This window comes from Lithobates pipiens, unplaced genomic scaffold (genome assembly GCF_037356315.1).
Source record: "Lithobates pipiens isolate NorthernLeopardFrog02 unplaced genomic scaffold, aLitPip1_a1.2 Scaffold_19, whole genome shotgun sequence".
Classification (NCBI taxonomy): Eukaryota; Metazoa; Chordata; class Amphibia; order Anura; family Ranidae; genus Lithobates; species Lithobates pipiens.
In genome coordinates, this window is record NW_027507764.1 from 382180775 (window position 1) to 382202461 (window position 21687).

General features: G+C 41.2%; 1 protein-coding gene across 1 annotated transcript in view; it reads right to left on the bottom strand.

The window, feature by feature from the left end:
- Window positions 1-21687, bottom strand: part of ZNF236 (zinc finger protein 236) — a 336247-nt gene that overhangs the window by 272260 nt on the left and 42300 nt on the right. Inside the window, exons 6-8 of the mRNA XM_077492345.1 lie at window positions 3816-3988; window positions 1839-1985; window positions 1215-1286 (exon numbers count right to left, since the gene is read on the bottom strand). Coding sequence (XP_077348471.1) covers window positions 1215-1286; window positions 1839-1985; window positions 3816-3988 — 392 coding nt within the window. The remainder of the gene's footprint in view (window positions 1-1214; window positions 1287-1838; window positions 1986-3815; window positions 3989-21687) is intronic.

Sequence of the window (21687 nt, forward strand, 5' to 3'; positions counted from 1 at the left end):
TGCGGTATCCCTGATGAAGCCGCTCCTGACTGCAAAATGCGTCGTAACAGACTAGAGGAATTTATTAGCATACATGTTATCCATTTACTAAGATTTTTATTTTATTTTTTATATAAAATGTGCTTAACATTGACTGCAATTTCACTAGGGTAGCTATGTAAAGACCCCATTATTTATCTTTTTTTTTATGGGGTTGTCAAAAAAAAAATAGAAAATTATCTTATCTAATCACATTACCCAAGTATGCCTAAGTATGAAGTACGTATGAAGCTTCTAAAGTCCCTTTTTGTGGAGAGACTTCCTCTTTATTGTTCACCTGCATTAAAAACTAGAATACACACAGCATTATTAGAATGAAACGGGTGTTGAAATACCTTTAAACATGATTTTTTAAGAACTAACCAAACTGCAGGTGGGAGCTGATTAGTAGGAAACTATTAAACTGTTCACCATACCAGACTTGTCCAAACATTGAAACAACATTTTCCAATCTGTTACTTAAGAAAAATAGACCATTCATAATCAAACAACCTCTTCCCCAGTTTTAATTCTTCCATAAGAAAACTACATCAGCTCTGTCTATACTGAACAAAAAATACAATCACAGATTCCAAGGATTTGTAGATTATCTGATGTAACTCTGGTAAAGCAGCCCATTCCTCCAAATGGGCCCTTAAAAAAAACAAAAAAAAAACTGAACTATTTTTACCCAATGAAGGAAAAATACGTTCACATTTGTAGCCTGTGATGTGCCAAGGGGAATGCATGTTTCTTTTCTCTGCATATATGAATATTAGAATGCCATTCAGAATCAATGGCAATGTACCGCAACATGCATAGTGTAAACTAGCCCTTAAAGTTATTAACTACTGTAATTATAAAAAATCTCTACAACCCTATGTTGCACTGCCCAATACCAAACTGTTAGAGAATGAATAAAGAGTCAGTGAAAAGTGCAATCATACAAGGATGTGAGGAAAACTTGATCAAGGGCTATTTCATTTCTTTCTTTTAAATGACTGCAAATGGATATGAATGCTCCTACAAAGAACAGAAGCTAGAGATCGATTGTAATAGCGGTAAAGGTTTAATAAGCACATAAATCCATTTTTTCAGATAATGCAAAGGCAAGGACTTCTTAAAGATATAAGTGGCCTTTAGGTCATAAAATGCAAACTGATAAGGAGAGTAATAATCAAAAGCAGCAAACTTACATTTTTCCACTTATCATCAGGTGACTGCTGCAGAAGATTTGCATCAGGAATTGCTGGTGGCTGTGATATATCCTTTTCAAGACACAAAATATATATTTTTTTTTTTATTTACCAAGTATTTAAAGCATATCTACAAAAGAATTGTCCAAGGAAAGCCTCTACCCCCTAAAATCACACAACAAAGATATTCTGCTCTTCTGTTCTCTAAAGCTCAATTGCCATTAACAAATTTCAGATTTCAGCACTGCACTGAAGTCATCACTGCCACGGACATCTCAGTGACCAATTAATTGATGGTCTGTGTTGTATTTTATGTGGACAGTAACCAGTATTCTCTTTGAAATTGATAATCGTAATCTCTTTCTATTTATAGCAATAAACATGCATGTTTGCAAATTCAGAATGTCTATGTTTATGAACAGACCTTTTCAAGGGTATCTACATGTCTAACCTTCCTCTGATGTGCTTGACTACCCTTTGGGTAAAAGGTCCTTGGGGAAGACGTAGAAGCCTTCAATACCTAGTCAACTTTTTTATATGAGAAGAAAATGTAAAAAAACGACTTTTACTTGATACTTTTACTGGATACTATATACAAATGACCAAAAACAGCCATCTATTTACCATGTTCACATGGTTTGGTGCTCCTGTTGAGGGTGGTGTAGTCTGTGATCCCAATACATGCATCTTGCTGATGTGGGTATTAAGACTGCCAAGGCTTTTAAAAACACAGCTACAATCTGTGCAGTTATATGTCACACCATTCTTCACCTTTACAAGACAAATATTAAATATTTAACCAACATGCTACAAACAGTAATCAAAATGTTTACACAAAGTTTATCAGGGTGGTAGAAAAATAAACTTAAGGTAGTGTTACACAGAAAGAGACAGACAGAGAGAGAGAGAGAGAGAGAGAGAGAGAGAGAGAGAGAGAGAGAGAGAGACGCACACACAAACAGTGCACAAAAAGAGCAGAGAGAGAAAGAGGAAAGAGAAGAAAGAGAAGAGAGGAGAGAGGGGAGAGGGGAGAGAGGGGTGGGAGAGAGGGGGGAGGGGAGGGGGGTAGGGGAGGGGAGAGAGGGGAGGGGGGTAGGGGAGGGGAGAGAGAGGGGGGTAAAGAGAGTGCAAAAACAGGAGAGAGACAAAGAGAGAGACAAAGAGAGAGAGAGAGAAAACAGAAAGAGAGAAGAGAGAGGAAAGAGGGAGAGAGGGAGGGGAGAGAGAGAGGAGAGAGAGCAAAAAGAGAAGAGAGAGAAGAGGGGAGAGAGAGGAGAGAGGGAGGGAGGCAGTAATGAATATAAAAAAAATTAAAATTTAACAAGGTGAACGTTATACAAACGCTACCTACTGCCAATGTGAAAGACGTTTACAGAGGGGGAAAACACAATAGAATGAATGACACACACCACACAAAAGAAAACCCTGCCTTAATTAATCCACACTGTAGGTTAGTTTGGAGAGGACCAAGCATTACCTGTCATGGCATGGTGGCATACCTCCAAAGGGTTCTTCATGCGCTTGGATGCCATAACAATGGACCACAGCCCTGACCTTAGCACCCTATAGCTAACTCACTTGTTGCTCCATATAACTAGTTGAGTGCCGAATGCAGGATCCAGTGTCAGAAGCAAACAATACAGGCTGGCCCCACTGCTGGAGGGTCCAGGTATGGTTCCTAAGATATACAAGACTAACCGATCCAGAAACTGCTAGTAATCTTTGAGGTACTAAGCAGTTGGATCATTTTAGAGATGTCAAAGTAGTGAAGAGAAAATATTTACTTGAAAAGACATGCATCACCTAAGAACACTATTAAAAAAAAAATATAAAAGAGTACCACAGAGGGGGTGGGGCTATATTAGGGCACACGGAGGGCATTTCCCAGCACAGTTTTTGACAGTGTCAGATCAGCCTATACCATGAGTGCTCAACTTGCAGCCATCATGCCTTTGCCTTTGTCATGCTTATAATTGTCAGCCTTGCAATGCCTTACACCAGTGGTCATCAACCCTGTCCTCAGGGCCCACTAACAGGCCAGGTTTGCAAAATAACTGAAATACATCACTGGTGATATTATTTGCTGCTCAATGATTGCAGTATTCTAGGCTGCATCTCCCCAAGATAATACATAAAACCTGGCCTGTTAGTGGGCCCTGAGGACAGGGTAGATGACCACTGCCTTATGAGACTTGTAGTTCCGCAACAGCTGGAGGGTCACAGGCTGAGCACACTTGGCCTATACCCAAGGTCTCTGATTAAGTCCTGTACGTTTAATATAAGTGGTTTATATGATAAGCTCAATGAAGTATGTTACCCAGTCATGTTAGAATAGTCTAACAATTATTTGAGAGCGTTTTCATTTTTGTCTACAAAAACATATTAATCACCATATATATTTTTATAAATAATTCCTAAGGATTCTTTCAAAAGTCTGATATTACATTTAATCAATACATTCTGTGTTAACCTGTAGGAAAATGACATCTGCTGGGCAAAATGACTAACGCCCTGCAATTCAGTACTATTATTCCTATCATTTCCTGCTGACACCATCGGCAGAACACGAAGAAAACAGTAGCTGGATTAATTTACATTTACCTCTGAATGAACCCTTTGTATGTGTGACTGCAGATTGCCTTTTTGAGAAAAGGCAGCCGGACAAAAAGCACAGGCGTGAGGCTTTTCACCTGTATGCTTCACCATATGCGTGGCCAGTGCCCCCTTTTGGTTAAAAGCTTTTCCACAAAGATTACACTTGAAGGGTCTTTCGCCTGTAATAACAAACCAGAATAGTTAGTTATTTTTAGCACATAAATAATGTATGTATATTATATATATATATATATATATATATTTTTTTTTTTTTATTTTTTTTTTATTACACACACACACACACACACACACACACACAGTATCTCACAAAAGTACACCCCTCAAATTTTTGTAAATATTTTATTATATCTTTTCATGTGACAAATCGAAAGAAATTAAACTTTGCTACAATGTAAAGTAGTGAGTGTACAGCTTGTATAACAGTATAAATTTGCTGTCCCCTCAAAATAACTCGACACACAGCCATTAATGTCTAAACTGCTGGCAACAAAAGTGAGTACACTCCTAAGTGAAAATGTCCAAATTGGGCCCAAAGTGTCAATATTTTGTGTGGCCACCATTATTTTCCAGCACTGTCTTAACCCTCCACTGGAGTCCTCTTCCACTCCTCCATGACGACATCATGGAGCTGGTGGATGTTAGAGACCTTGCGCTCCTCCACCTTCCATTTGGGGATACCCCTCAGATGCTCAATAGGGTTTAAGTCTGGAGACATGCTTGGCAAGTCCATCACCTTTACCCTCAGCTTCTCTAGCATGGCAGTGATCGTCTTGGAGTTGTGTTTGGGGTCGTTATGTTGGAATACTACCCTGTGGTCCAGTCTCCAAAGGGAGGGGATCATGCTTTGCTCCAGTATGTCACAGTACATGTTAGTATTCATGGTTCCCTCAATGAACTGTAGCTCCTCCCCAGTGCTGGCATCATGCAGCCCCAGACCATGACACTGCCACCATGATTGACTGTAGGCAAAACACACTTGTCTCTGTACTCCTCACCTGGTTGCCGCCACACACGCTTGACACCATATGAGCCAAATAAGTTTATCTTGGTCTCATCAGACCACAGGACATGGTTCCAGTAATCCAAGTCCGTAGTCTGCTTGTCTTCAGCAAACTGTTTGTGGGCTCTCTTGTGCATCATCTTTAGAAGAGGCTTCCCTCTGGGACGACAGCCATGCAGGCCAATCTGATGCAGTGTGCAGCGTATGGTCTGATCACTGACAGGCTGAACTCCCCACCCCTTCAACCTCTACAGCAATGCTGGCAGCACTCATACATCGATTTCCCAAAGACAACCTCTGTATTTGATGCTGAGCCTGTGCACTCAACTTCTTTGATTGACCATGGCGAGGCCTGTTTTGAGTGGAACCTGTCCTGGTAAACTGCTGTATGGTCTTGGCCACCGTACTGCAGCTCAGTCAGGGTCTTAGCAATCTTCTTATATATAGCCTAGTTCATCTTTATGTAGAGCAACATTTTTATTTTTTTTTAAGATCCTCAGAGAGAGTTCTTTGCCATGAGGTGCCATGTTGAATTTCCAGTGACCAGTATGAGAGAGAGAGAGAGCGATAACAGCAATTTTAACACACTTGCTCCCCATTCACACCTTAGACCTTATAACACTAATGCGTCACATGAAACCGGGGAGGGAAAATGGCTAATTTGGACATTTTTAATTAGGGGTGTACTCAATTTTTATTGCCAGCAGTTTAGACATTAAGGCTACTTTCACACTGAGGTGGGCGGGCCCGCAGCAGGATTGGAGGGCTGGGGAGTGAACAGAACTGACAGGCAGGAAGGGGAAGGGAGGGGGGAGAGGACGAGAGAGAGCAGACTAACCACAGAGTCAGGGCTCAGCAACCATGATAAACCATGGTCAGTTTACAGGGGGGAGGGCATAGCCAGACAGGATCAGCCTGTTTTTTAGGTTAAACAGGGGGCCAAATTACAAGCACAAGCACTGTGCTGTATAACATGCTTTAAGGGAACAGGATACATTTTTCTTTTTAGGGTATCAAACTCTTAACCCTAGGTTCACACCTTTGCATTTTTTTAGTGCGAGGACTTTTTTTCCCACAATTTGCAGGTAATAAACTTCAAAAGAATCGCACCAGAATGCAAGTGTTGTGTTTGTGATGCAATTTTTGATGAAAGTAGACACTTCAAGCCATTTGCTGAGAGGCATGTTGTGTCCATGGAATATTTTATATTTTGCCACACATTTCAGGAAATGTAAAAAAAAGTTTGTTTTGTTTTTACATAAAGTTGTCACTAAATTATATATTGTTCAAACATGGCATGGTTATATGTGGAATTACAACCCAAAATACATTCTAATGCTTCTCCTGAGTATGGTGATACCATATGTTTAAAAATTTTGGCAGCCTAGCCACGTATAAGATCCCAAAAATCAAGCACCGCCTTCAGGCTTTCTAAAAGCGTAAAATTGTGATTTTACTCCTCCTTACCTATCACAGTTACGGAGGCCCTGAAATGTTCAGATAGCAACCCCCCCCCCCCCAAATGACCCCATTTTGGACAGTAGACACCCCAAGGTATTTGCTAAGAGGCATGGTGAGTATTTTGCAGCTCTCATTTGTTTTTGATAATTAAGAAAAAAAGAAAAATATGATTTTTTTTCTGTTTATATCGCATAATTAAAAGTCGCAGAGGCAATCAAATACAATCAAAAGAAAGCTCTATTTGTGGGGGGGAAGACACAAATTTCGTTTGGATACAGCATTGCATTACCGCACAATTACCAGTTAAAGCAGCGCAGTGCCAAATTTTAAAAAGTGCTCTGGTCATTGAGGGGCCAATTCTTCCGGGGCTGAAGTGGTTAAAAGGTGGAAAAAGTTCTGAAATGATTCATCTTTGTCTAATTTTTGTACATCACAGAAACCTGCCATTTTAACAGGGGTATGTAGATTTTTTACATCCATTGTACAGTTGTGCTCAAAAGTTTGCATACCCCGGAAGAGATTGTGAAATGTTGGCATTAATATTGAAAATATGACTGATCATGCCAAAAAACTGTCTTTTATTTAACCGCTTGCTGACCGCCTCATGCCAATATACATCGGCAGAAGGGCTCGTACAGGCAGAATTACGTACCTGTACGCTGCCCATTAAGAAAGCGGCCATTGGGTGCTCGCAACTGCGGCAAGCTCCGTGAGTCGGGTCGCAGGTCCCGCAAACTCAATCGCAGTGGGGATACCCATGATCGTCTCACAGGGAGGAAGAACGGGGAGATGTTAATGTAAACAAGCCTCTCCCCGTTCTGCCTAGTGACAGTGTCACTGATCTCTGCTCCCTGTGATCGGAGCAGAGATCAGTGACGTGTCACACACCACGCCCCCCCCCCCCCCACAGTTAGAAACATGCCCCAGGACACACTTAACCCCTACACTGCCATCTAGTGGTTAACCTCTTTACTGCCAGTGTCATTTACACAGGAATCAGGGCATTTGTATAGCACTGATTGCTATATAAATGACAAGGGTCACAAAAATGTGTCAAAAATGTCCGAAGTGTCCGCCATAAAGTCGCAGTTACAATAAAGATAGCAAGAAAAAAAAAGAAAATACAAGATTATAGATGATAAAAATAGCTGATCGCCGCCATTTAAAAAAAAAAAAAAAAATATTTATAGAAATGCTACTATCCCCTATTTTGTAAACGCTATAACTTTTGCGCAAACCAATCAAACGCTTATTGCAATTTTTTTTACCAAAAATATGTAGAAGAATACATATCAGCTTAAACTGAGCAAAAAAGTTTTTTTAATATATTTTTGGGGTATTATTTATTATAGCAAAATGTAAAAAAAAATGCGTTTTTTTCCCCAAAATTGTCGCTCTTTTTTGTTTATAGCGCAAAAAATAAAAACCGCAGGGGTGATCAAATACCACCAAAAGAAAGCTCTATTTGTGGGAAAAAAAAGGACATTTTGTTTGGGAGCCACATCGCACAACCACACAATTGTCAGTTAAAGAGACGCAGTGCCGAATCGGAAAAAGTGCTCTGGTCAGGAAGGGGGTAAATTCTTCCGGGGCTGAAGTGGTTAACCACTTGTCGCCCATACTACGTCTATTGACGTCATGGGCTTTCGGTGGTTATATCTGAATGATGCCTGAGGCCACAGACATCATTCAGATATCGGTGTTTTCATCCAGCGATTCCCTGCACCACAAGAACGATCATAGCGGCTGTTACGCCACTTGATCATTCTTACGGGCGGTGGGAGGCGACGCTCCCGCCGCCCTCCAGTGTTTGTACCGACTCACCGCTTCCATCGGTGAGTCGGTCACAGGATCCGCCGGCCCCCGGAAGTTACCATAGAGATTTCCGGCGGACCAGATCGTCCCCGGAGTCTCTATGATCGTTCGGAGGCCGGGCGCGATGTTATGACGCCACGCCCGGCCTCTGCATTCAAATTAACGGCGCCGATTTGGCTAGGAAGCCAGGATCGATTTTTTTTTTTTTTTTTTTTGATTTTATGCTTCCAAGCCTAGAGGTGAGATATGGGGTCTTATTGACCCCATATCGCACTGTAAATATGTCAGATCGTGCCATATTCCTATTACAAGGGATGTTTACATTCCTTGTAATAGGAATAAAATTCATCAATTTATTTTTATTTTTTAAGTGTCAAACTAAAAAAAATAAAATAAAATTAACAATAAAAAAAAAAAAAAAAAATGTAAAGTGCCCCTGTCCCCGCGAGCTCGTACACAGAGGCGAACGCATACGCAAGTCCCGCCCACATATGAAAACGGTGTTCAAACCACACATGAGGTATCGCCGCGAACGTTGGAGCGAGAGCAATAATTCTAGCTCTAGACCTCTTCTGTAACCCAAAACATGTAACCAGTAAAAAAAATGAAAGCGTCGCCTATGGGGATTTTTTAATACCAAAGTTTGGCGCCATTCCACGAGCGCGTGCAATTTTGAAGCGTGACATGTTGGGTATCTATTTACTCTGCGTATCCTCCTCTTTCACATTACGTAAAAAAATTGGGCTAACTTTACTGGTTTTTTTTTTGGTTTTTTTTAAGCATGAAACTGAAATTTTTTCTGAAAAAAACGTGTTCGAAAAATTGCTGCGCAAATACCGTGCAAGATAAAAAGTTGCAACGACCGCCATTGTATTCTCTAGGGTCTTTGCTAAAAAAACATATATAATGTTTGGGGGTTCTGTGTAATTTTCTAGCAAAAAAATTGGGAATTTTACATGTAGGAGAGAAATGTCACAATTGGCCTGGGCGCGAAGTGGTTAAGGATAGCAATCACATGAAGAAAGAAATACAAAGAAAAACTCACAGATAACCGCATGAGAAATACAGACTGCTCTCCAAAAATACAGTGTGGTTGTTTTTATGGAGCACAATTTAAGGATATTTGAACAAAAAGAGTTGCATGGTTAAGCTTCCAGAAGGAAGCCTTTACTGCACCAATTCCCCAAAAAAGCCAACGTGGCATGTCAAGGTTGTAACCAGGCTTTTTTGTGGAACTTGTACAGTAAAGACTTCTTTCTGGCAACTTAACCATGCATTTATTTTTTGTTCACGTTTCATCGTATTGTGTTCCTTAAAAACAACCACACCATATTTTTCTACAGCAGCCTGTATTTCTTCCGAGGTTACCTGTGGGTTTTTCTTTGTATCCCAAACAGTTCCTGTGGCAGTTGTGGCTGAAATCTTTCTTGATCTACCTGACCTTGGCTTGGTATCAAGAGATCCCCACATTTTCCACTTCTTAAGAGATTGAACAGTACTGACTGGCATATTCAAGACTTTTGATATCTTTTTATTTCCTTTTCCATCTTTGTAAAGTTTCATTGCCTTGTTACGCAGGTCTCTTGACTGATCTTTTCTACCTCATCATGGGTCAGTGTCTGGCCTGCTTAGTGCATCCATGCTAACAAACTCATTGACTATTTATACACAGACACTAATTGTGATTTAAAAAGCCACAAATATGGGAAATTAACCTTTTATTGCCATTTTAACTTGTGTATGTCACCTTCTGTGCCTGTACCAAGGCCAAACATTCCAGGGTATGTAAACTTTTTATCAGGGCCATTTGAGTGGTTTCTGTTATGATTTAAAAAGCATCCAAAAAACTATGTGATAATAAATGGCTTCAAGTGATTGCTATCCTTAAATAAAAGACATATATGGTACGGTATTTTCCGTTCGATTTTCTGATTGTGTTTACGGGGCATTAGGAGGAGTAGCAGATTGTGTTTTTGGGTGTATTTGCAAGAATGCATATGCCATGTGAGAGAAATAACCTGTTAATATGACAATTTTGTGGAAAAAAAAGTCTTAATTTTGCAAAGAATTGTGGGGAAAAATGACAACTTCAAAAAACTCACCATGCCCCTTACTAAATACTTTGAAACATCTACATTCCAAAAAAGGGGTCATTTGGGGGGTCTTTGTACTTTCCTGGCTTAATAAATAAGATATGCCATCAGTACATCAGGTGTGATCAATTTTCAGTGATTATTAAATTTCCCCCAAAAATATATAAAAAAAAACATTTTTTTCCCTCAGTTTAGGCCGATACGTATTCTTCTACATATTTTTGGTAAAAAAAAAAAAAAAAAATCGCAATAAGCGATTGATTGGTTTGCGCAAAAGTTATAGCGTTTACAAAATAGGGGATAGTTTATGGCATTTTTATTGATATTTTTTTTTTTTTACTAGTAATGGTGGCGATCAGCGATTTTTATTGTGACTGCGACATTATGGCGGACACATCAGACATTTTTGACACATTTTTGGGACCATTGTCATTTATACAGCAATCACTGCTATATAAATGCAGTGATTCCTGTGTAAAAGGCACTGGCAGTGAAGGGGTTAACCAGTGGGAGGCAGTGAAGGGGTTAAGTGTTCCTAGGGGTGTGTTACTAACTGTTGGGGGCTGGGCTTTCATTTAGTGAACACTGATCTCTGCTCCAATCACATGGAGCAGAGATCGGCATCACTAGTTGCTAGGCAGAACGGGGAAATACTGTTTACAATGGCATTTCCTCCTTCAGCCGCCCTGTGAGACGATCGCGGGTGTGCCCGACCAGCACGCGAGCGCGCCGCCGGCAGTTGAAGATTGGACGTACCTGTACGCCAATATGCCTGCCCGTGCCATTCTGCCGACGTACATAGGCGTGCGCTGGTCGGGAACCGGTTAACAACATTGCTCAGCCCTGAAACACTAAAATAAAAAGAAACTGTTTATTTTTGTAGCTTTCTGTTTCTTCATCTGCAGATCAAAGGGATGAACAAATGTTCCTCTGTTGAACCCCTTATTAATCCTTAATTTACTATAATCAGCCTTAATTAACTCCCTATTCTCCTCTATTTAATTATTATTTTTCCTGATTTTTTTTTTTTTGCTCACGTCTATTTTATAAACGATAAACAATTAAAACTTTTTTGTTTGCTTTGTTAGTGTATATTTTTACACACATATATATTAACATATGTTTACACATTTCACATTGAAAAAAACGCTAAATTTAAAAAAAAATTTTTAATTTATTTCATTTGTAAATAAAAAAAGTATCGGTACTCTTACTGGTTACTAATTTCAGTGATTAGCTTGTAGACTCTATAAAACTTTCACACAGACCAAATAATATACACTAATTTGGGTTATTTTTACCAAAGATATGTGGCAAAAATGTATTAAGAAAAATTACTAATTTACAAAATGTTATAACAAAACAAAGAAGATGCATTTTTTTTAATATAATTTTCGGTCTTTTTTCATTTATATCGCAAAAAAATAAAAAACCTAGTGGTGATAAAATACCACCAAAAGAAAGCTCTATTTGTGTTAAAAAAGGACAAAAATTTCACATGGGTATAGTGTTGCATGCCTGAGTAATTGTCATTCAAAATTTGAGAGCACCGAAAGCCGAATATTGGCCTGGTTAGGAAGGGGGTATAAGTGCCTAGTGGCTAAGTGGTTAAATGGTGTATAGATAAAAAAAAAATAGCTATAATTGTATGATGTAAAGGATTACTACGAAAGCCATTTTGTAATTGCATGTTATTAAATATTACATATCCATTTCAGTCATCACCTGTGACTTTCTTAACCTGCAAAAAAAATAAAAAAAATAAAAAGGTCACTTTTCTTACCATGGCAACCTAGATGGGTTCTTTATACCACATCCTCAGACTGGCTCAGTGTTTTTCCCATAAGTCTATACAGAGCTTGTTAAATTGCAAGAACTGAGGTACATTCCAAGTGTCAAGAGTAATTGGATGTTGAGGCTGCTTGTTTTCTTATTTACAACCCTGGGACTGCTAAAGTGATAATGCAGACAGAGATTTCCACTGTCACTTTAACAAAATAGCAAGACCTGCATTGACACCCACAGAACAAGGCAAGCTAAAATCCTTACAGTGCATCTGGAAGGTATTCACTGTGCTTCACTTTTTCCACATTTTGTTTTTGGATCATTTATTCCATTTTGAAATAAGGCAAATTTTTTTCTTCAAAATTCTACAAACGATACCCCATAATGACAACATGAAAGAAAGTTGTTTGAATGCTTTGCAAATTTATAAAAAATAAATAAATTCACATGTACACAAGTACATTCACAGCCTTTGCTCAATACTTTGTTGAAGCACCTTTGGCACCAATTACAGCCTCAAGTCTTTTTGAGTATGATGCTACAAGCTTGGCACACCTATTTTTGAGCAGTTTCTCCCATTCTTCTTTGCAGGACCTCTCAAGCTCCATCAGGTTGGATGGGGAGCGTTGTGCACAGTCATTTTCAGATCTCTCCAGAGATGTTAAAATGAGGTTCAAGTCTGGGCTCTGGCTGGGCCACTCAAGGACATTCACAGAGATGTCCAAGAGCCCCTTCTTTGTTATCTTGGCTGTGTGCTTAGGGTTGTTGACCTGTTGGAAGACGAACCTTCATCCCAGTATGAATTCCAGAGGGCTCTGGAGGAGGTTTTCATCAAGGATGTCTCTGTACATTGCTACATTCATCTTTCCCTTGATCCCGACTAGTCTCCCAGTTCCTGGCACTGAAAAAAAACATACCCACAGTAGGATGCTGCCACCACCATGCTTCACTGTATGGATGGTATTAGCCAGGTGGTGAACGGTGCCTGGTTTCCTCCAGACATGATGCCTGCCATTCAGGCCAAAGAGTTCAATCTTTGTTTCATCAGACTAGAGAATTGTGTTTCTCATGGACTAAGAGTACTTCAGGTGCCTTTTTTGCAGGTGGGCAGGTGGTGGGCTGTCATGTGCCTTTTACTGAGGAGTGGCTTCCATCTGGCTATTCTACCATACAGGTCTTATTGGTGGAGTGCTGCAGACATGGTTGTTCTCTCGCCACAGGAAGTCCTGGGTGTTCCAAACGTCTTCCATTTACAGATGATGGATGCCACTGTGCTCATTTGGATCTTCAATGATGCAGAAATGTGTCTGTACACTTCCCCCAGATCTGTGCATCGCTACAATCCTGTCTCTGAGGTCTACAGACAATTCCTTGGACTTCATGGCTTGGTTTGTGCTCTGACATGCACTGTTAACTGTGGGACCTTATATAGACAGGTGTGTGCCTTTCCAAATCATACCCAATCAATTGAATTTACCACAGGTGGACTCCAATCAAGTTGTAGGAACATCTCAAGGATAATCAGTGCAAACAGGCGGTACCTGAGCTAAATTTTGAGTGTCATGGCAAAGGCTGTGAATACTTGTATACATGTGATTTTTATTTTTTTTTATAAATTTGCAAAGCTTTCAAATAAACTTCTTTCACGTTGTCATTATGGGTATTGTTTGCAGAATTTTAAGGAAAATAATTAATTTAATCCATTTTGGAATAAGGCTGTAACATAACAAAATGTGGAAAATCCAAAGTGCTGTGAATACTTTCCGGATGCACTGTATGTGCTGAGCCCTGACGTTATCTTTTTTTTCTCCACATAACAAAACTTGATTTTCTGTTTAACCACTTCAATACAGGCCATTTTCCTGCCCAAGGCAATTTTCAGTGTTGTCGTAATTTGAATGACAATTGCGTGGTCATGCTACACTGTATCCAAATTAAATATTTATAATTTTTTCCCCACAAATAGAGCTTTCTTTTGGTGGTATTTGATCATCTTTGCGGTTTTTATTTTTTACGATATAAACAAAAGAAGAACGACAAGTCTGAAAAAAAAAAAAAAAAACACAATATGTTTAACATTTTGCTATAATAAATATCCCATTAAACATTTATTTCCTCAGTTTAGGCCGATATGTATTCTCCTATATTTTTGGTAAAAAAATAAATAAATCGCAATATATTTATTGGTTTGCGCAAAAGTTATAGTGTCTACAAAATAGGGGATAGTTTTGTGCCATTTTTATTTTTTATTTTTTTATAGTAATTGCGGCGATCTGTGATTTTTATCGTAACTGACATTGCGGCAGAAAGAGTGGACACTTTTGACACCATTTTGGGACCATTCACATTTATATAGCAATCAGTGCTATACAAATGCAGTGATTACTGTATAAATGTCGCTGGCAGTGAAGGGGTTAACTGTGTTGCCTATGGAGTGATTCTTATTGTAGGGGGCGGGGATTCACAAGGGGAGGAGACTGGTCGGTGTTCCTCTGCACTGGTAACACACCGTCGGTCTCCTCTCACCTGACAGGACGTGGATCTGTGTGTCTACACACACAGATCCACAGTCCTACTCGGTTAACGGCCAATCGCGGGTGCCCGACACACGCATCGGCTCCTGAGTGGCGCGCGCATCCCCCAGATGGCCGGGAAGCCCAGGACGTCATATGATGCCTGCCCAGGATGGGAGATCCCTCCTGCAGATGTCATATGTACATGGGCGGGATGTGAAGTGGTTAAATATTAAAACATATAAAAAAATTTAACTGCTGAACACTTGCGCTTAATTTTTAGTTCTTGATTTTACCCACAAAAACTTGACAAAGGGGCGGGGTCCCTGAAATGTGTAGTGCCCGTCCACTTTAACTTGCGGTGTTGCAACTGAGCGTAGAGGAAGGCATCGTCAGCTTGGCAGGTCTGGCTAGTGGCTACGAGTCTCGGCTGCAGTTTTATGTACTCAGCGGCTCCCTTTGCAACAGTGCATACAGATGACATCTTCCTCTATGCCTGAAGCTGCATATCTCTGTTTTTAATGTAAGTGTGGATATGGTTTACATATAAAGGTTATAATGTTTCACAAATCCTGCACCTGAAAACTGGAGCTGCGGACTGTGCATCATCTCCTATCCTAATTATGTTCTCAAGAACTGTCCATCTGCCCATGTGAGTTCTTCACCTGTGGATTCTAACTTGTGAATTTCACCACGTAGGATAAAGACCTTTTTCCTTGGGTTGCCTATAGTGGATCCCCTTAGTCCTGTTAGTGGCTACTTCACAGGCTTAAAAGTTGTTCTAACACTCACAGTAAGCACTGGGTATTGTCTGTTTGTATAAAGTGGCTGTAAACAACAGACATGATATATGAACAAAGCATATCCCTCTATAAGTATTTCTCAATTAAGAGCACTAAGTGTCATTTCCGTCTGCCGCTGCTATCAGCCTTCTTCTGACAATTGTCACTTCTGACATCAAGAGAAAAATGGTGACGGGAGGGAGCTCCAGCTCATTGACAGCCTCAGTTCTGTACCTGTGTGCTGTATGGAGGGGGGTGTGCCTCTTCCCTCCAATCAGCTATCAAAACTCTTCTCACTGAACTCGGCAATGTGTGATTTCAGCTCTCCTTCCCCTTTTTTCTGAACTATCAGGCAAGTTTTATAAATTTGGGGCTTTGAACTGATGTGGAGCAGAGAAGACAGGTACAATGGCAAACTAGGTTCGACGGTCTTCCCGACTGACTTTTCAGCGGAGTTCCGACGGACTTCCGAACGAACGGACTTGGCCACACACAAACAGAATAAGTCCGTTCAAAAGTCTGTTCGTTTTGAATGTGATGACGTAAGACAGGACTAAAAAAGAAAGTTCAATAGCCAGTGGCCAATAGCTTCCCTCGCGTCGTATTTGGTCCGTCGGACCAGCATACAGATGAACGGTTTTCCCGATAGGAATAGAGTCCGTCAGACAGATTTGAAACATGTTCTATTTCTAGGTCTGTCGGATTTTTATCTGATCCTGTCGAACCTAGTCTGCCAGAAAGTCCGGTCGTGTGTACACGGCATTACAGTATGAAGGAGGTTTTGTTTCATTTCCAATCACTTCACTGGGTGTATATGTAAAGGTTTGCGCAAACAAGCAGGACAAAACTCTGGATAGCCGCACACGCGTTTCGCACCGTAATCAGTGCTTACTCATAGCTACGAGTAAGCACTGAGTACGGTGCGAAACGTGTCAGTATTTTCCTGTACCCTGTTATTCTTTTGCTGTGGATTTTTTGATCTTGTTTTGATGTGACCCACGTTGTTTCAATTAAAGATGGGATTTCAAGTCTTTTTTCCAGTGTGCAGCTATCTAGAGTTTTGTCCTGCTTGTTTGCTCATGGTGTGTGTAATGGTCAGCACCTGGGGCTCATCAATAGGAGACAGAGCTTCAGTCCTTGAGGATTACTTTGGAGCGATGGTTCATCCTTTCTATCAATTGCAATCTCTGGATCCTATATTCTTTTTCGGTCCAGGCAGTGTGATAGTAGAAGATGAATGGGCATAGTGGGACATTTTTATTTTTTTATCTTTTAATAAAGGACTTGTACCAAGCTGTGTTTTTAACATTTTGACACTTTTTTGTGAAATGGTAGGGGTACATTTGTACCCAATTATCATTTCACACGGGGGGAGGCCGGGATCTGGAGTCCCCTTGTTAAAGGTGGCTTCCAGATTCCAATAAGCCGCCCATCCACAGACCCCCACAACCACCGGGCAAGGGTTGTGGGGATGAGGACCTTGTCCCCATCAACTGGGGACAAGGTGCTTTGGGGGGCTGCCGCAAAGCACCCTCCCCATGTTGAGGGCATTTAGCTTAGTATGGTTAAGGGGGGGGCTCTCGCCCCCCTCTTTTCCTGTGGCCTGCCAGGTTGTGTGCTTGCATAAGGGTCTGGTATGGATTTTGAGGGGAGGGGGCCCTACACCATTTAAAAAAATAATAATTGGCGTGGGGTTCCCCTTAACTTCCATATCAGACCCGAAGGGCCTGGTATGGATTTTAGGGGGACCCTCGCGCAATTTTTTCTTTAATTTTTTTACATTACAGCCACGATCCGTTTTAAATGACAATTTTTCCTTTAGAAATGTAATTTGCTGTGGTACTGTTCTAAACACAGGGAAAACGCGCCACTTTACAGGCATACTATGGACACCCCCCAAGCATGAGATTTAAAGGAATATTTAATTTTATGGTTTCACTTTAAGCATTAAAAATATCACTGCTCCCGAAAAAAACGTCAGTTTAAAAAAAAAAAATGATTTGCATTGCTACATGTCCCTGCGGCAGGACCCGGGTCCCCAAACACTTTTCATGACAATGACTTGCATATAAGCCTTTAAAATTAGCACTTTTGATTTTTCAAGTTAGTGCCCCATAGACTTTAAGGGTGTTCCGGCGACTTTCGAATTTGCCCCGAACACCGCATATTGCTCGGTGTTCACAGAATATCCCAACAACCAAAGTTCAGCCCGAACTTATGCTCGGGCCGAACCGTTCGCCCATCCCTATTTGCAAATAGCACAATAATCTTTACAATATAAGTGGTAGCTTTGTATCTGATTGGCTGGTAAAACAGCTGATCTGCTTGAAAATGAGAAATCCTCTCAAAAGGAATCAATCAGCATAAAAATACAGCGGTTGCCACTGCTGATTTTTATTTTGAAGTTGCTTGCCTTAAGGCCGTCATCCTAATCCTTGTGTCAGGATTTTGTGAATTGTTTCCCTGGAACAAGCATGCGCAAACCATAGGTTTGGATTACTGATATGCATACGGTTGACCTAGGTCAGTGACTCACTAAATAGTAAAGCAGAGATAAAGATGCCAACCATAGAGTATGCACCTTCAAAAATAGTAGCAGCTACCAACTTTCTATACTGACAGATTACCTTTAACCCTTTTGCTGCCAGAGCCGTTTTTGTGTTTTTTTGCACATGTTTAAAAAATCATTTTAGGCCTGAAGTCTACACAAAACCTACAAATATGTATATGTTCTGAAAGCAGATACTCTGGAGAATAAAATAGTGGTAGTTCCAATCTTTTATGTCACACGATATTATCGCAAAGGTCTAGGAAATGCAAAATTTCAGTAAAAAACATATGAACATGAATTTTGGAGCAAATAAACTCAATAAATTACCCACATTTTTGGTAAAATATAAAAGACGAGGTTGCACCGAGTAAATAGATACACAACATGCCAAACCTTAAATTTTTGTGCACCTGTGAAAAGGCTTCAAACTTCAGTACCCTATATTTTCTATAGGCAATGCTTTAAAAGCCCCCCATAGGTATAAGTTTAGTGTTACAGAGGAGGTCTTGTGTTAGAATTATTGCTCTTACTCTGGTGTGCACGGTGATATGCAACATGTATCACAATCAACGTTTTCACACATAGGCGCCCTGCATTCGTGCGTGTATATATTCTCCACCTGCCAGCATCCATCATGGAGATCCCAGGCACGCCGATGGGCAAGCGGAGCCTGGTAAGCATGGTAGGACACGGTGGTGGGGGGGAGCGCTGGTACCGGGGGTGTGTGCTCTCACCTGACAGACAGGAGTCTGTCTGTCAGTTTCACAAATAATCCCAGTGGCTGCAGCCACCGGATTGTGTGTAATACCCCCCGCTATTCAGTCCTTACAACGTACGTACGTACCTGGCAGCGAAAGGGTTAAAGTGAACCCACGGCCAGGCTATGAACATTCCAGTAATTGCATTCTGAGTAGTAAATTAACTTTTAAACTGGTTCTACAGCCAAAATCTTTTTTACTGTAATGCATTCCCTGCATCTAGGTAAAAAATATTTTATAGCCTGTTGCCCTTCCCCACATCCCTAAATACTTACCTGAGCCTCAATCGATCCAGCACTGTGCATGGCTGAATCTCTCCTCTCTTGCTCTTTACCCAAGGGTTTTGGCAACTTTCAGTCAAATGCTATTCAAACGAAGTGGGGGACTGGGCCAAGCCGGGCTGTGTGTGTCTATGGAGCTCAGCTCCATAGACACACACAGCTTGGGAGCGAGCATGCACATATACTTATATAGCAAGCAGATTCCTATGGGGGCACATGAAGAAGAGAAGACAAGATCGTGGAGGATCCCAGAAGAGGAGGATCGGGGCTACTCTGTGCACTACTATTACACAGAGCAGGGGAGTATAACAGGTTGTTTTTTTGTTTATTTAAATGCCTTTAGCAACCCTTTAAACAAGCCCTCACTGACAGAAAGCTCAGCTCACCTGCTTTGAACCTGTCAGCATGGCCAACATTAGCGCTGCATTTTTACATGCATTACACTTCTATGCACTATAGCATACCCACAATAAACAGACATGTGAATACCAGTGGTGGCTGATATCTGTTTTTTCAGGTGGCGGTGGGGCAAACAATCCACCCATCGCCAATGCCGAGCATAGACATGGCTATAAATCACCCTCAGACATAAACAGCAGATATGGGCTATTGTTCTACATACATCTTGAGGAGCCTAGGCTACAACTGATGCTCTCTGCTTAGTACATAGCACATAAAGGTAGAAAGACAGTACAAAATTCAGAGAAATCCCCTCCATACATTGATGATCATAGACACTGCTATAAATCCCCCTCTACTATAGGCTCAGCAGATAATCTCCATCATTCTACACACATCACGCTGAGCCTAGGCTACCACTGACGGTCGCATGTCAGTGCATAGCACCAACGACCAAGATCATCCAATGATCGTCCGCTTCCTAAAAAGGACAGAGCCAGCATTCTATGATAAGGCAATGATCCATATGTTTCAGAGACCCGCAAACGGTCACCTCTCCAGTGACAGCAGAGAAATAACCGTCGGGCGACTTACCACATAGTACAGCCTCCGCTCACAGAACACAGTCTCCAAGCATTGTACAGAGCGATCAATCCGGGGGCCGCCACCTGGTCCGTCAATAGGTCAGGGCCCCTGCACTTACCCCATATCGCGGGCCGCAACCCGAGCCCACCCTTTTTTGAGGCCTATTAGAGCCTCTGCCTCTAATCATGTACTTTAAAAAATTAATTAAAAAAACCCTGATTGGAATCCATGCGTCCAGCATGTAGATTAGGAGGGATGGGGGCACGGCGCCACTGATGAATACTGTGAGCTGCGGTGTGCTCCACTGCCAAAAATCTGCTTTGCAGAGATACATGCTGCCACAGATAAAAAGTGCAAAAATATATGTGTATAATAGCATTCGCCAAATCCTGTAATTTCCAATTGGTCTCCGAAACCAAAGATCCCAACGGTAGATATTTGCTGGTGAAAGGCACATTAGATGGCCACCTTTACTCGTTTATTTCCTACTACTCCCCTAACAAAGGGCAAGAAGCTTTCTTCAGGCGCCTCTTCCAGAACCTCACTCCCCTACTAGAGAGGACAGTCATACTAGGGGGGGACTCCAACACAGCTTTTGACCAGGGACTAGACAAAACTAGACCCTTGGGAACACAGCTCATCCGTCCCTCCAATGAGAGTCTCAAACTAGCCAAAATGATACACGCCCAGGGTCTGGCGGACGTCTGGAGGGAGCTGAACCCCAACAAAAGAGATTATACCCATTTCTCCCATTCTCACACTACATACGCCAGGATTGACCATCTTCTAGTGAAATCCCCATCAATTCTTCTCATACTTCAATCGAAAATGATTGAGTCCACCCTGTCACACCACTCCTTGGTGGTCATGAATATTCGATCCCACCACAACAGACTGGACCAGAGACAATGGAGGCTTAATGAATCAATTCTTTCAGATCCCATCAGGGTCACAATGTTAGACAACTCCATTAAGGAGTATTTCAAATTTAACGACTGCGAGGACGTCTCAGCGGAAACAAACACTGTGGGCGGCCCATAAAGCCTTTATTAGGGGAGAACTCATTAGACTATCATCTAACATAAAAAGAGAACGAGAAGCAGACATCAAGAAATTAGAAAAAAAGAGTATGAGTCACTTAAGACACGACATAAAAGAAATCCCGACCATACCTTGCTCCTCCAACTGGACAGGATTAGGCTTGAATTGAACCTAGCCCTAACTGCCAAAGTTGAAAAACAAATAAGATGGTCCCAAAATCGATTTTATACACATGGTGACAAAATGGATTCTATGTTGGCCACTAAGGTGACACCCAGACTCAAAACGCATGTGTTATCAAAAATTCTAATCCCTGGGCAAGGCCCCACAGCTAATCCCTCAAAGATCCTTGATTCATTCTCGGACCCCACCCCTTCTGACTCTACCACCGACGCATTCCTAGATAGTTTGCCAATCCCACAACTTTCTCCGGATCACAGAGACAGCCTTGAAGCACCTTTTACAGCAGAGGAAGTTTTAGCAGCTATCAAAACTCTAAGAACCGGCTCGGCCCCTGAGCCGGATGGTTTATCCAACCCGTATTACAAAAGAATTGCTGACACCTTAGCCCCTTATCTTTCCAAATTCTTTAACTACACCACGAAGGGAAACCCACTTGATCCTCAGTTGAATGCGGCGCTGATAGCTGTCATTCCAAAACCGGACAAGAACCCGGAGGAGGTAGGGAATTATCGTCCTATATCTTTGATTAATTGTGACATCAAAATACTGACCAAAATTCTCGCTAATCGAATGGCAGTGTTCATTAATGCTTACATTCACAAGGATCAAG